This window comes from Candoia aspera, chromosome 1 (genome assembly GCF_035149785.1).
Source record: "Candoia aspera isolate rCanAsp1 chromosome 1, rCanAsp1.hap2, whole genome shotgun sequence".
NCBI classification, from domain to species: domain Eukaryota; kingdom Metazoa; phylum Chordata; class Lepidosauria; order Squamata; family Boidae; genus Candoia; species Candoia aspera.
In genome coordinates, this window is record NC_086153.1 from 238,890,134 (window position 1) to 238,905,194 (window position 15,061).

At 40.6% G+C, this 15,061-nt stretch overlaps 2 protein-coding genes across 4 annotated transcripts in view; both read left to right on the forward strand.

The window, feature by feature from the left end:
- PNPLA2 (patatin like phospholipase domain containing 2) overlaps positions 1 to 5,433 on the forward strand; it is a 52,822-nt gene extending 47,389 nt beyond the window's left edge. Inside the window, exon 9 of the mRNA XM_063289314.1 lies at positions 643 to 5,433. Coding sequence (XP_063145384.1) covers positions 643 to 907 — 265 coding nt within the window. The 3' untranslated portion in view covers positions 908 to 5,433. The remainder of the gene's footprint in view (positions 1 to 642) is intronic.
- A 4,018-nt stretch (positions 5,434 to 9,451) lies between these two features.
- CRACR2B (calcium release activated channel regulator 2B) overlaps positions 9,452 to 15,061 on the forward strand; it is a 49,635-nt gene continuing 44,025 nt past the window's right edge. For all 3 annotated transcript variants that reach the window (XR_010066859.1, XM_063289300.1, XM_063289302.1), the window contains exon 1: positions 9,452 to 9,650. The gene's annotated coding sequence lies outside the window, so the exon portion shown is untranslated. The remainder of the gene's footprint in view (positions 9,651 to 15,061) is intronic.

The following is a 15,061-nucleotide window of genomic DNA, read 5'->3' on the forward strand; positions in this document are numbered from 1 at the left end:
CTCCTACTCCTGTGTTAAAGTTACTGTTAGGTTTATCACTTGACCAGCAATGATCATAGTTTCAGCTGGAGACATCAATTTTTGTCAAGTCCTTGATTGATAGCATTATTGGGAGATTGGAATCCACGTTATCAGTGAAGAGTCTTTCCCAGAAGAATCTATTCTGTGGGCTTATCAGATTCTCACCTGACTCCCTTTCTCAGACTCAGTGAAACTTCAAAGTTTGATGATCATGAATCTGAGGACTCTGGTTAATGCAGCTCAAGTGGCATGTTCTCCTAATGGGCCAAGAAGGCAGGACTAGAATAGCCAGAGGGTGTCAGTAGTGAGGTCCTCAGGGAAAAATATTCTGTTGCTCACTTCCACCTCTTTGCAACCTTAGTTTATCCTGCTGACTTTTTTGTGTCATTTCATGACGCTAAGGGGCAGTTTCAGTGGGATGTGTATTACATTTTTCTCTCCCTCTTTGTCTCTTCTCCATCTTCCTCCCATTTTTATGTCTACACTGGAAACCCAAATGTGTTAAATAATGTTTACCAAAATAGCATGGCAAACTTTAATTCTTTCCTTCCTTCCTTCCTTCCTTCCTTCCTTCCTTCCTACCTACCTACCTACCTACCTACCTACCTTCCTCTCTCTCAGGCTGTACTACCATCTTGAACTCCGAAAAACACAGAGTTTGCCTGTCCCTTTGTGCACTGCCTATGGGGAAGCACTGCCAATGTGGCTAAGGAGCAGCCTCTCACTGGCGGACGTTATGACAAAATGGGAAGAATACCAGCGCCAGCTGATGCTAGGGCTGTTCTGCATCAACGTGGACCTGCAGGCCTCCATCTTCCCATCGGAAGGGCTGCAGATGAGACATCCACCAGCAAGCTGCATGCAAGAGAGCCTTCAGCTCTTTTAACACAATCAGAATTTGGTTGGGGGAAAGAGGGTGGGCAGTGACTGCATTTCAACAGTGTCCTAATGGAACTCTTTAACAATCATAGAGGGATTTCCCCCTGCCCCACCATTCAGACAGGGTACTGATAACAAAATAGGCCATTGAGCCACCACTAAGCAGGTGACTTGCACAGTGTTAATACCCACCAAAATGTGTTGGGTATTGCATACTCTCTGGGAGATAGTGGTATATAAATAACTTGGCAACTGCAATAGAAGTGGTTGATGTTTGGGCTGAACTGAAAAGAATTTCATTCAGGGTACCGCTTGGAGGTGAAATCTTGAACTGTCTGTAATAAGAAGATTGGAACATCATCAGGACTCTAGTTTTTCTTTGTTTTTAACCCCCTTTTGCTTTAAATCAATATTGTAACATGTTTTTGTTCTTAAAGACTTGAGTCCCCTGGGATCATCCTCTGTGTTATGATGCAGTAAAAGAAAAGCCAACAAGAGCTACCAAATCAGCTCTTAAACCAAATGCAGTCCTAAATTTTCAGCTCTCGGTAGAAACACCTTATAATTCCTGTCTCATGTTTACATGGAAATTTGGGGGGATGTCTCCATATCGTATGTAAGGAATGCAGAACTATAAAACTAACCTTTACACTACTTGATTTCATTGGCCTACCACCTTCTAAGACCTTCTGTTCTGGAGAGAAGATAAAAATTTAGAAGTTCTGAAATGTGTATTTCTTAAGCCCCATCTCATTTGGATGCACTGCTTTCCGACCCCTTCCCAGTAATGTTTGTTATCTGAAGTCTGGTATAATTGCAGAAGGATGTCAAGAAGGATAGCTGGAAGCAATAGCTAAGTCAGAGCAATGTATGTTTTAAAACGGTTTGTGACTAATGGGTTAGTTGGCCATTTGAGAAAGAAGAAAAGGGCTTTTGATTCCAGTTGCAAAGGAATATGAAGCTCTTAAAATCCAGAAGCCAAAATCTACTCTGATCTAAATGACTTTAAGTTGGTTTGTGGGATCCACATCTACTTGTGTCAGTGGTGAATGTGGCCCCTTTGGGAAGTTGTTGACTGCTCAATGGGATTGCAGAAGTTAATTGCTCTGCAGTGGGATGGAAATAAACAGGGTCTAAGTCAAAGGCCCCAAAGAAGGTAATAGTATGGCAGGTATAGAAGGTTATAGTATTGCATAAATAGGAGGAACAAGGTTGGCTTGTAAGTCAGCTGAACAAAATTGAATGTATATCCTTACTTCAATCTTCATCAGGTTAAACCAGTGGATCTGGTTCCTTCAATTGCTGTGAAAAAAAAAATCAAGTTGGTAGGTTAACACAGAAGCATTTTGCCCCTCATACATAGCTCCAGAAGGATATTCAGTATATATTATCCATTTCTTTCATCAGCCTGCTTTACAGCAGTTGCCCATTGCAATATATGCACAAGATGAAGCACTCTGGTTAATGCATGACCCCCTTTCCCATAGCCCCTTGCCAACTGTCTTGTGTCTATTGTTAGTTATCACCAGCACAAAACGTGATCTCATGTTTCACTGCAGTTGCCTTCTTCCTGCTACCATATAGCATGGCAAACATGCATTATGATGGCAGAGAGCAGGAGCTGCATTCATATAGCAATATTGGCACATTTCTAGTCACTGCGTGTGAGACTACATGTAGAGTGCCTGATATGATTTCTTACTCTACAGCAGCCTTTCTCAACCTTTTGACCCTGGAGGAACCCTTGAAATATTTTTCAGGCCTTGGGGAAGCCCAGCACATTCAAGCTCAAATATAGGCCAGAAGTTACAAAATTATTATATTGGTTTCATGGGAAGGCCTGTATATATGCATTAACAGTGTTCTTAAACTGAAAATAAAGGATGAAACTTACAGTACCTCTTTAATATGAAGTTGCCCAAATTTGGAATAATTTTTTAAATAAATCATGATCTCCCAGGGAACCCCTAGTGACCTCTCATGGAACCCTAGAGTTCCACGGACCCCTGGTTGAGAAACCCTGCTCTACAGACTGAAGTGTTTGATGCTGCAGGAACAAACATTTGGGTGCATTTGGTTTGGAGAAAAAAAAAGATTGCTTTTCTTTGCACTTTAACCACATTTCTGTTTCTCTCCTAGTACAATACAATCTGTTGAATGCCAAAGATAACACGATGGATGGAGGGAGAGGGAGAGATAAAGATTGCTTAGAAATAAGTTAATAGTAATAGAATTTTAAAAGACATCAGAGAATAAAAAAGACAGGTAAATCTGACAGAAATGTTTTTATTATACAGCGTATTTGTACTCTTAGTAGACTGCAACAGACTTGTGTTTATGTGTTATGAGCAATATGTGGCTATATATTAACAAAGCCCATGAGATACACATGCTTTAACTTTTTTTTTCCTTGGAAAAGGAGTGTTATTAAAAATGGCTGAAACCAGAATAGTAGCATTGCTCCTGGAAAAGCAACCTGGGAGCAAAATACCAAGGGGTTGAATGGCCAATAACAGCACTTCTAACAATGCCTTCACCTGTAGAATTTCTGGTGCAAATGTTAAAAATCTTTTGGGAATGAAATGATTTTATGAAAATGGGCTCATTGCCAGAAAAAAAAGTCCTTTGCTGTCTACTCACTTGGCGGAAGAGCCTGCTTTTTATCTCTGCACCAGTCTTTCCTTTTACACATCACTGGGTTCGTTCTGAGGAATGAACCCTTTGCAACCAGGCAGGATGGGAGTGGTGACTGTTTGGCACTGGATATAGTACTTTTCTTTACATAAACACTTAGGGTGGCAAAAATGCACTGCTCGCTCTACAGACATTTCCTTTAATATGTGAGTGGTTGTAGCAAATCACAAAGGATTCAAAGCACTTCCACAGAATCCAGTTCCTGGTCTCTCAGATCCCTCTGAATTTTGATAATTTCTTCCACGTTACTTTGTTTGGATGAGTAAGCACAGCAGCCACCAACTCTTAGAGGAAAAGAGGGGTCTTGTTCCTCTTCACTAACTTTAAAATAAAGAGCCTGAGCCAAAGGCAGAGGTTTTCCTTGGAGGAAGAATGCTGTTACAATCGCTTTGGACTGAGCTATCCCATACAAAGACTCATGCTGCCTACTCTCCTATAGTTTGCAAGAGGTATGTAAAATAAATGAAGATGGGAGATATGCAAAATGTAACCATTTCCTCAGTGCTTCTCGATCCCTCATCTAGCAGGCAATATCTCTAAGAGAAAAGCTGTGAGCAAAAGACCCCTTGTAAAACTCTGTTGGGGAGCAAGGAAGTATCTTAACCCAAATGAGTTCCATATATATCACATCACCTCAGCTGTCCCACATAAAAAACAACAGTACCTAGATATTTCCTTTTGTGAAGCAGACAGTTGTCTGCTTAATCTGCAAAATAACTTCTGTTAGAGGAAAATGTTCTTGTATTATGAAATAGCTAGAAAAGCATGACTTTGCTTTTGGTATACCAAGCTCTAACAGGCACCAGAGTGGTTTTTTCCCTTTACAACTGTAATGTAAATGTCACTTGTTGTCTCTAAGATGAAAATGTGCTGGTGTTTGGATGTCTGTAACCACTAAGTTATTCAACACTGTACTCTATTTTGAAATGTATTGCACAATCATATAGACCTTTTTTTTTTAAAAAAAAATTGTAAGTTGCTACTGCTGCTTCAAATGCAGTTATCGTAATGCTAGGATTCCATTTGTTGCTAATACACTGTATTGTAATTTAGAGAGCCCTCTTCTTAGCTATCTATCTTACCAGGTTGAAAATAGTCAGAATTTTAAAAGTAGTTGGTTTTCTAAAAACATCAAACTATCTGATTTTAATTTTATATGTATATGTTAAAAGTGTAAATTCAAATGTTAGTGCCAAAAACTAGTATTGCAATATGTACTGGAATTTCATAGCAGACACACAGATGAACTGCTTTTCTTTTAAAATCCAGAACTTAAAATTGGTTCATAGGCAGTGTTCCAAACTGATTCAGCTTTAGTCTTAATAAAACAAATAGAAGCTAGAACCAACAAACCAACCAAGGTTGAAGGCAACCAGCCCACCTCCAGTTTAAAAAAGGAATTTGGTGTGTCAGATTTGAAACTCTTTTGAACAAAAACTGATAACTTAGGTCACCTTGTTTAATTTGGCAGATAGATATTTGCTTAAGATGAAAAGCAGCATCTGATTACATCAGAGGCTGATGGAAAAGAAGCTTGACTTGATAAGTTGCATGACTGCTAGTGCGGCAGCTTGTTCAAGATTCCACAGTGCCTTCTTTTAGAATGCCAAGCAATTCACAACTTGCTGCTGCTGTTGTCTGTATGGCACTCATTCCTCTGCTATTCACGTTCTGTCTAGCCTTCTCGAATTCTGTGATAGCTTTTAAGTTGTTGACATCACTAAGGCTGAACTGATCACTGTGAGAAGCAACTGATTTACCTTGCTCTTTCTGTAAGCCATAGGAAATCCAACATGCCAAATAAAAAATGAGAATCTCTTTGCAAAAAATGCATTCTGTGTTTTTTGAGATACAAAAAGATGATTTGAGCACAAGAACTCTATTTTATTTTGGGAGTGGGAGATGATCATGATCCACTGTTGGTCAGATTGCAATGGCTCATTTTTAGCACTTGCTACTAAATAATACAGCTCTTTATTTTTGTTGCATTAGAAAAGCAACAAGTGCAGTGAGGAAAGCTAATCAAAAATATGACAACCATAATTAGGTAGCATTCTAATTGTCATTCTTGAAAGTTAATTTTCTTCACGCTTTGCATTATCCACACCCTCAGTTCCTTCCTTCTGTGTGTTTTACTGGAAATGTGCTAAGTATTTATTCTTTTAAAATATATATATCCCTAATAAAATACTTTCTAAAGCCATTGAGCTGAAATGTGGATTTGTATTTACTCATGCTTCGTGTTCATAGCTGCAGTCAGCTGATACTTTCTGAAAGTCAGGTGTGTTTGATCCAGGTGGCAAGAGGCAAAAACCAAGAGGTAGAAATCTGGGTGGTTCCAAGATGCCTTGTGTGATCTGTCGTCTTACACCATTTGCACAATTGCTCCTTGCTACACAGTCACCCATTAGGATTTACAGCCACAACTTGTTACTCAGCTTCACTGGATTCCTCATCAAGTCGCTATTGCCGTGTTACATCTGAGTTTGCATTAGGCATAAGATCAAATAACAAATGCAGGAACTCCACCTGAGCCAGGTATGGATCCATCCCCTTTTCAATGCAAGACTTTTCCAACCTATGAGAAGTGAGGGGTGGTAGGGCAGGGTAGGTGTGAGGTGCTTATCATGTCTATGCAATATATCCATGTTTAATTCCCACCACCGTTTCCAGGTAGGATTGTGAAATACCTTGTTGAAACCTTAGAAAGTCAAGGCCACTTGACTGATGGTCAGATTCAATATAAGGAAGATTTTTTAATATGTGATTAAATTGTGGCAAAACAGACAATGCTATATGGAAGAAAACATTTAGGAAAAGCAGCATGTATTTATAAAGTAAACAATATCTTGCATTATCCTGACTTAGATGCTGAAGATAAGAGAATAACATTCTGATTCCAGAAACCCATTAAAGTTCCTAAGTGACATACATGTTTTGATCCACAGGACAAAGAAATCATCAGTATCTGCAAAACCAACTTTCATATAAACTGGATTCATACATTGCACAAAACCATGGTTTGCCAATGTTTGGGCCACTGAATAAACCACAGTTGGTCAAGTTCTCACATTACACTAATTATGGACATGGTACATCACAAGCTTGAGGTAGTATCCAAGAGGTTCCTGTGCTCAGGAACTTTTCCTTTGCTATTTTGACTCCTAAATTTCCCAACATCACCCCTCAATTTATTCTGAAATATCAATTCTGAGGAGAGAATTAAGATCTGCCAGTAGTGTAGATTTCAGTGGTAAGTGAGCATAATCAAATGTAACTTTAAAAGTCTACTCTAATGGAGTTGACTTGTGAACCAGCTTTTTTAGATACACCGAAATCCAGGACTAAGGAACACTTAAGAGCTTCTGGAGCCCTCTGCTTCATTTCATTTGGCCTCTTGTATCTTCAGGGGCTCTTCACCTTTGCAGTAAGAAGAAACTACCTGCTTGAGAAAACAGCCTGGTCTTGGCAGAACTTAGGAAGATGCAAGGTGGTGCTTATCTAAGGATGACCAGGTTTGCTCTGCCATTGGTAGGAAGTAAATTTGGGAAGGGGCAAATACAGAGAAAGTTTTAAAAGGGAAACTCTTGGGATTAAAGAACAGAGCCCAGGATAGGAAGCCTAGAGGCTGCAAAGCCAGTAAGATTCTCCTGCTGCATCTGGTATCAGCTACTCCTTCATACAGTCTGCAAGCTGGCAGGATCTCATCAGAGAAAAGCATGCCAAGAGGCTATCATGCCTCTATCTTACTTCAGTTTCCTTTCTTAATACTGATCCTGAAATTGCACAAATTGGCCAGAGGACAATATAGAAGTTTTAAAAGGCTTGCTTTACATTACTGTGGTAACAAATGTTTGCATTGTGCTCATTCATTTGGCAGAAGGAAGTATTTTGTACACTAATTTCACAGCAAGTCTTTCTGGGAAGGGATACACTCCTTCTTTGGCTTGAGCTGCTAAACAACCTTCCAGTAGAGGTGTGTCAGTTGTTACATTCACCTTCCTGAATCACATTAAAGCCACAATCCAAGTTGTTAGGATCTGAGTAAAATACATAGTGGGGTTGGAACTAATGAAATACCTGTTATGTTTCCTTCAAAAAAAAAAAACCTTCAATGCCTTTCTCCACCTGTACCTAACAATACAGTCATGTTGTGCCCCTATAACTTGACCTCATGTCTCATACATGAGACAGTCTTAAATTCTCCCATCAGTATCCATGGGGCAGGAGGAGTGAGACTGACAGAAGCAGCATCACCATATAAGCCCATCCTTTTATAGGTGCATTGTGATGTTGGGTGCTCCAAAGGAGTGGAGTTTGCAACACACTACAATGCTTTCCTCATTCTGACAAAAGCAGCAGGATCCTGCAGACACTGCTGAATTGTCTTAACTGTACTGGTGTTAGCAGTGTTTCCACTTTCATTACTTAAAGTGAAGATCAATGAGGGGTTGTGCTCAGAGGTGCACAGTATTTCCTGACCACTTCAAGCTGCGATGGGCTCAGCTTCATCATCATCATTCTGCAGTTGTCTCTTGAGTCTTTAAGGAGCTGGACACAGTACCACTAGGTAGCTGATCTACCCTAAGTATGCAACAATGCTAGGCTGCTGCTCAGCCAACAGTGCTGGCTCTTCTTGGTTTAACTCAGGTGCTAAATAGCAAAGCCAATGGTATCATAGCCAACAGCAGCAGAATGGAGTAACAGGGAGAAAGGGTAACAAGCTGACATAGCATAATCCTGAAATGATGGGACCAGCCCCCTTAATTGCCTCACAAGCAGAAGACGGTTGACTCTGGATGATGGTACTTATTGCCTATTTACAGAAAGGAAGTTCTGGTTAATTAATGCAACCCAATATCACTAGCAAGGATTTCAGAGGACAACAGCACCTTTCTAGACTTTGTGGCTTTTAAAATACAATTATGAACCTATACTTTTATTAATATTAGTGAATACTCACCAAATGGTGCTTTAATTTTCCTGTGGAAAATAAAATGAAAGATGACTGCATGGGCATCTGAGGGGGAATGGGTAAAGGGGCAAATTATACCTATATGACAACAATCCCACATATGCTGTCACTGGCTTGCTTGTGTTACACAGTCTAAAACAAGTGCATAATTGTGGCGTTTGCATGAATATGTCACTGCACATCATTCTGGCATTACTGCTGTGTGCTGCAGAAGGCAGTGGAAGTCCCCCACCCCCGCTTTAATTCAGCACCATGTAAGACCAAAGACAGCTGGAGGCACGTACTCACCTACACTTCAATATACAGGAAAGGGTACTGAGACTGCAGTAGCCACCTGGTGTGACACCTGTGCAAAAAAGCTTGTTACCATTCATATGCCATTTTGCCAGCTGAAGGCTTGCCGCATTTGTGAAGGGCGTCTCCAAATCATGGCTTTATAAATAGAGGATCAGATTGTGCTTCCAAGTTCTCACGGCTCTGGAAAAGCAAGAACTCTCAGGGTTATTGGTCTAGAAACCCCCAGGAAGCAACAGGTCAAATAACTACTCCTCTACCACTTGGCTTCAACCTGATTTATCTTCTAATTGCGGGGATCTGCATCCCCACACAACGGGGGCGCTTTCTATGGGCGGCCTTCTGTCCCTCAGGAGCGCCGCTGGATCCATTTGCCCAGCTCACCCCTCCGCCCGCGCCGCGCTTCTGCCCTTCCCGCTCTTCGGAAGTCCCCGGGTCTCCGCGCCTCCGCCCGAGGACTGGAAGCCAGGACAGCCCGGTGAGAGTCGGCGGGCTGCCCCTGACTGGCAGCGAGCCGCGCTGCGCGGGCGCCTCCACGGGACGGCGTCGCTGCAGGCACAGCCTCCCCCACCCCGCTTCCCGGCACCTGTGAGGCGGCTGCGGCGGGACGCGTCGCGCGCGCGGGAAAGGTACGAGAGCAGAGTTCCCCCTCGCTGACCTTTTCGGAGCGGCGAGTCGGTGTTCTGTCATTTCCGGGTTGCCAAAAGCCTTTCCGCGCCTTCCACGCTTGGGCTGGACTGCTGGCTGACTTTCTCTTCCAGCTGTTCCTTCGGCTTGGAAAGAACAGGTAAGGCTATCCGAGGCGCTGGCAGCCTTTTCTTCTTCGCGAAAACTGCGAAGAAGTTCTCTTATTTCCACGATTGGCAACTTGACCTTGGCACACATTTCTTTAAACCAGGATTAGCGCAATTGCTCTAGAAAGTGCTCCCACGCGCGTTTGCTGCACCTGACCTCTCTCTCTCCCCAGCGAGGTAGGTGGAAAGGGCGCTGTAGGAAGAGTAACGGGAGATAACCCGATGGGCATTTGCTCATATTCCTAGCCAAATGGGGTAAAAGAGTTCGGGGTTTCTTTGGGGGATCCCGGAAAGGAAGGGAACTGAAGATGGCTCGAAGTGGGTTCTCTACTGCAATCACTTATTGAGTGGTATTCCTGCTCAGACCAATGGAATTAGGCTAACTCCCCTCAACTTTCACAAGCGCTTTGCTTTCCTTCCGGAGAACATCACTTTTGAAATTTCAATTTCTGCCTCTCTTGATCCTTGTGTAGCTTTTGGGTTGCAACGAGCAATAATTAATGAGGGATGCTTCATTGCCATAATTCCACCTGAAAAAATAATGGTGCTGTGGATTTTTTGTCTCTTCCTCTTGCTTGCTGTGGATTTTTTGTCTCTTCCTCTTGCTTGAGAAGCTCCCTTTAAGCTTTAAGAGTGTTTGGGGCTTTGGAAGAGTCCTAAACCATGCCAAGGCAACAGGTGATCCTTTTCATATTAGGAAAATGGCAATGAAGGGAAGTGTGGATTTGGTGACCCTTGTAGATGTAAGAGCAAGAAACTAGGGTGCACATGTATGTTTTAATAAGGTGACAATTCTAAGGATGTTGGTATGTGCATACTACGTTTCTCAGTGTGGCCTTTCAGGGGTGTTGGGACCTCACTTCTAAAGTCTGTGTGGCCAGGCTGGAATGGGCTGTCTTAACATGGTCATATTTTCTCTTATGAAAGGCTGTGTATCATTAGCAGTTGTTTAAAAGTCTTATTTTCCTTCCATCATTTCACCTCTGTCCTTGAGAAAGCTGTTTAATTTTTGCTAGTTATTCAGATGTTTAAAGATATAGACCCTTGATGGGAAAAAAAATTAAAATAATCTCCACTATCTCTTCTTCTTAATAATTTCTGGTTGGGCTACTGTGGGTATAACTTGAGTTTTTAGTGTGCCTTGGGGAATGAATAAGCCTCTTTTGTGAGATCTAAACATCCTGCAAATAATTCATAATTGTCCTAACTGCTGTACTGTTTTAGAGATCATACTTTTGAAATAGACTGCTCCTTGGGTCCTTTTGCAATTGGAAATGTGCAACTCTTGACAAGTGAGCAAAGATTTTGATCCTGTGGTGCTGCCCTGGATAACACTGTCTTACAAATTGTGCTCTCTTATAACTTTGCTACTGTTTGATGACTGTAGAATTTGAGAACCAACAGTTACATAGTCATTATATTATCTGCCTTCTAGGTGAAGCACAGTTAGGTGGCACCACCTAGCCATACTTGAAAATCTAAGAGTGATCAGCAGATTAATGTTTGGACAGGAGACTACCAGGAAATCCCACACTTGTGGACTAGACTGGAAAGTTAAAGAATGGCAAACCACTTCCATATTATTGTGCCCCCCCAAACCCCCAGAACTGGAGCTTTACTTGAGACAAACTTTGTTTATCCTTAAGAAGATAGGTGTTCTGATCAGACAGTCTGAACAGCTTCTTTGATTCTGTAGGGATATATAACCTGTGTTTTTGGAGTATTTCCCTTGGCTCCATGAATATGTGTATAATTAAGGAGAATGTTACTGCATTCCAAGCTGGAGTTCAGAATGGAACCTGTTGGTCCTGAATCAGGATATTTAATCAACTACGGAGTAACAGCTCTCTACACATATACATGTATACATAAACACACATGTATTTTTCCTGAAAATACATTCAGATGTGTTTAAAACTTCCCTCCCTCTGCCCCCTGCATCAGATAACAATATATAATTGTTATGACTTACCAGTTCCTCACTGTTGATGAGTGATAGGTTACCATAGGTGACATCTTAGCAATGAGCTTCATGCTTTGTCTCTGACTCTTCCCAGAGTTATGTTCTAGAATTAGTTGTGTCCCAATAATTTAACATGTTACTGGCTTTTGGGTATAGGATAGTTTTATGCAGGTTCCAATTTATTTTTATGAATTCCTTGGAAACCTTTTAGAATCCCAGCTTGTTTTTTTTTAAGGAGACATGCTTTCTGTTCCTTGTAGCTATAGAGATGAGCTTGTAAACGCAACTGCAATATTATCAAAAGGTTAGATAGCCTGAAGGAAAGTAATATGTGACTTAGATTTGCATTCATATTTCAAGATTTTTAAGTTAGCTGATTATGTAGAGGACCTGAAGTCTAATTTTAACCAACTACAACCCAGAGGGCCCCCCCCCCGCAGCTTGGAAGATGTGATTTGTTTTAACTATGTGCAAATAAATATGCAAATACTTGTATGTTTTTCATTCACAGTACTTTTCCAGCATGATTCTTGAGTTTGAACAAATTGCCTGGGCCTTTCTTAGTAAACAAATTATATGTTAATTAGACTTTTGGATATTTCATTGTTTTTCAGCACATTCCTGTTCATACTAATTTCCAGAAAGAAAAGTCCTGGCAATTAAGGCAGAAAATAGTGTAGATTTGCAGAATGTTAGAAACCAAGAGATGGATTGTAAAGCTGTATTTATGAAAAATGGAAATCCTTGTTCTGTTGAAAGTATCCCTTATGAGAAAGGACACTTATCCACTGAGGCACTATTATTCTTGCAGTGTAATTGTAAGTAGAGTTGCTAAAGTATAAATTCCATTAGGTTTAGTTTTCTGCATATGCAATTTGAAGAATGTATAATAATTTTTTCTTGCTTGTTCTATAATTTCCATTCTGTAACTTTGTATTTGTTGGATTGTGAAGGCTTTGTTGTAGAGCTGTATGGGGGAAGGCACTTGAGACCAATGTGACCAGTATAAAATGCTGGCTTCCTTGTGCAGTTTAATGCATGAAAGTATAATTCTTTGAATGTAAGTGTATTTTCTGCCGAAAATTTACTATTTCAGAAGCAGGGATATAATGCTCATTTGAGAGAATATGGTAATATATTTTCCCTTTTTTTACAGAGAAATCTTAGTATGTATTCTATGAAACTGCAGGTAGTCCTCATTTAGCAACTGCCTTGTACAGCAACCATTTGCAGTTATGACAGTGATGAAAGAGTAACTTTGTGACCAATCCTCACATTTATGACCTTCGCAGGTCTGTTAAACCAAATGAAAGCTGAAGTAAGATTGCAAATAGTCATAGTTTCACTTAACAACTGCTTCGCTTAATGGCCAAGTTGCCAGTCCCAGTTGTGGTCACTATCTGTATCTCTTGAGTTCTCTATAAAATCTGGCATATCTTCTATCCTTCTTTCCATCTTTCTTTTTTTAATAGTGTCTCTGACACACACACACAGAGCCTAAAAGCACCATTTTAGGCTTACATTTAATTAATCTGTTGAGGTAAACTCTGGTTCACAAAAGCTAACACGGTAATAAATTGTATTGCTACACAGATGTAATGACTTTAGCATATCATATACTGGCAGATAACAGTGTCAATTTAGCCACCTGCAAAATAGAAAAAATTGTGATTTGCTCACTCAGTTAGCTCTGGTATTAGTAATAGAATGAAACTTATTTCTAGATTCTCTGTTCTAAAGAGTGGAACATCCATTTATACAGTGGATAATCTTGTTTAACAGTGCTTGATCTTTGCCTAATCAGAGAGCACAATTTCCTTTTGATTCTTATCATGGAAAGCCACAATGTTTTTTGTTTCCATTCCCACTCAAATGAATATGTTGCAACTACATGAATTTCAGAGGTTTCTTTTTCTCCATCATGCTTGTTTTAGAATTATTAGAGAACTTGCTAAGTGATCTTTCTGTAGTTGTTTTAAGGCAGGGCTGGGGAATATTTAGTGTCCAAGGGCCTCATGTGCTTTTGCTGTAGTATTTACGATGAGGGGCCACATTAATTACAAGCAAGATTTTCTTTTAAAATGAACCCTGCACCTCCCAACCATTAAGCCAGTATTAAAACAAGCAAGGAGTAAATGACTATCTCCACATGTTAGTAGCACACTCAGGAAATGGGCCCCAAGAGCCACAAAATTATTGCTCTGGAGCAATATGGCATGTGGGCAGCGGGTTATCATCCTTGTTCTTAGACATCAGATGGATAAACAATCTCTTGATAAATCTGTTCCTGACCTATAGCGCTGCTGACAGGAGGACAATAAGTAAAAGCATGGAATTAAGTGCTGAAAATGGGAGGGTTTCATCTTAAGCTTATCCTTGGCATGGTTTGATTGGATAAGGAGGGATAAGAGGTAGCATTCAATCATGCATTGTCACATGTGTTTTGAGTAATAACAGCTGAAGTTTTATACACACACACACACACCCTATTTAAGATTGGGTTTGAGCTACATTTAAGAAGAAAGAGACAATGGCTGAGAGGTCAGTGCAGTCTGCTACGAGTTTGGCATATGCCCTGGGGGGCCACCGTCAAAGATCTACAATAAGTCTTTTTCCAGCCAAGTATTTCTTGTCACTGTATCAATAAAGTGAGATGTTGGTAGTTTCCTTGGGCAGTACTGGGCATTTTTATTTCATAATGTTCTGTACCAAAGGTAAAGGCCACTATGTGCTTTTCTAACACAAATCGCAACTGATTTTACTTGAAGCTGTGCAATACTAGTCTCAGTAGACAGCACTCCGTTAGGTAAATCTTTGCTGACGTGTATATATTGTGCAGGTCCTGCTTCTCTCACACTTTCAGGAAGTTGCCACTCCAGTGGGGCGAGAGAAACATCTTTGTGTTTTGTGCACAATTAAGCCTAGCTGTGGTTTGGGCTTAGGCCCAAGTGTTCACATAGGTGATGCAACTCATTCATGATCTCTGCCTTGAGTTGCTGGCATGTGCGTGAAAGTTCTATTACTTTATTGTGCCAGGTTTATCCATCTGTCTAGCTTGGATGTTAATTTATAAATATTACCACTTGTTGAAATACTTGAATCCGTCATAGATGAAGGAGCTATGTATGGTAGGAAAAGATGAATATTTCATGGAAAGGTATGGTTATGTTCCATTAGAAAAGAGACAAGGACAGATTTTGTTTTGCCAGAACTGGGTTTTAATAGCCTTGTCATTATTCAGACTCTATAAAGCGTAATGGACACCGCCTTACCTTTTTGAGTTCAGGATGGATAATAATGGAAAGAGAAACCTCTCTATGTGAGCACATTACTTAACCACATTAGTGGGCCAGATACAGTCAGTGATGTCAGCACAGTATTGGGGCTTGCTTACCTGCTTCCATGTAGTCATTTCTCCCATCTCAAAATACCAAGAGACTT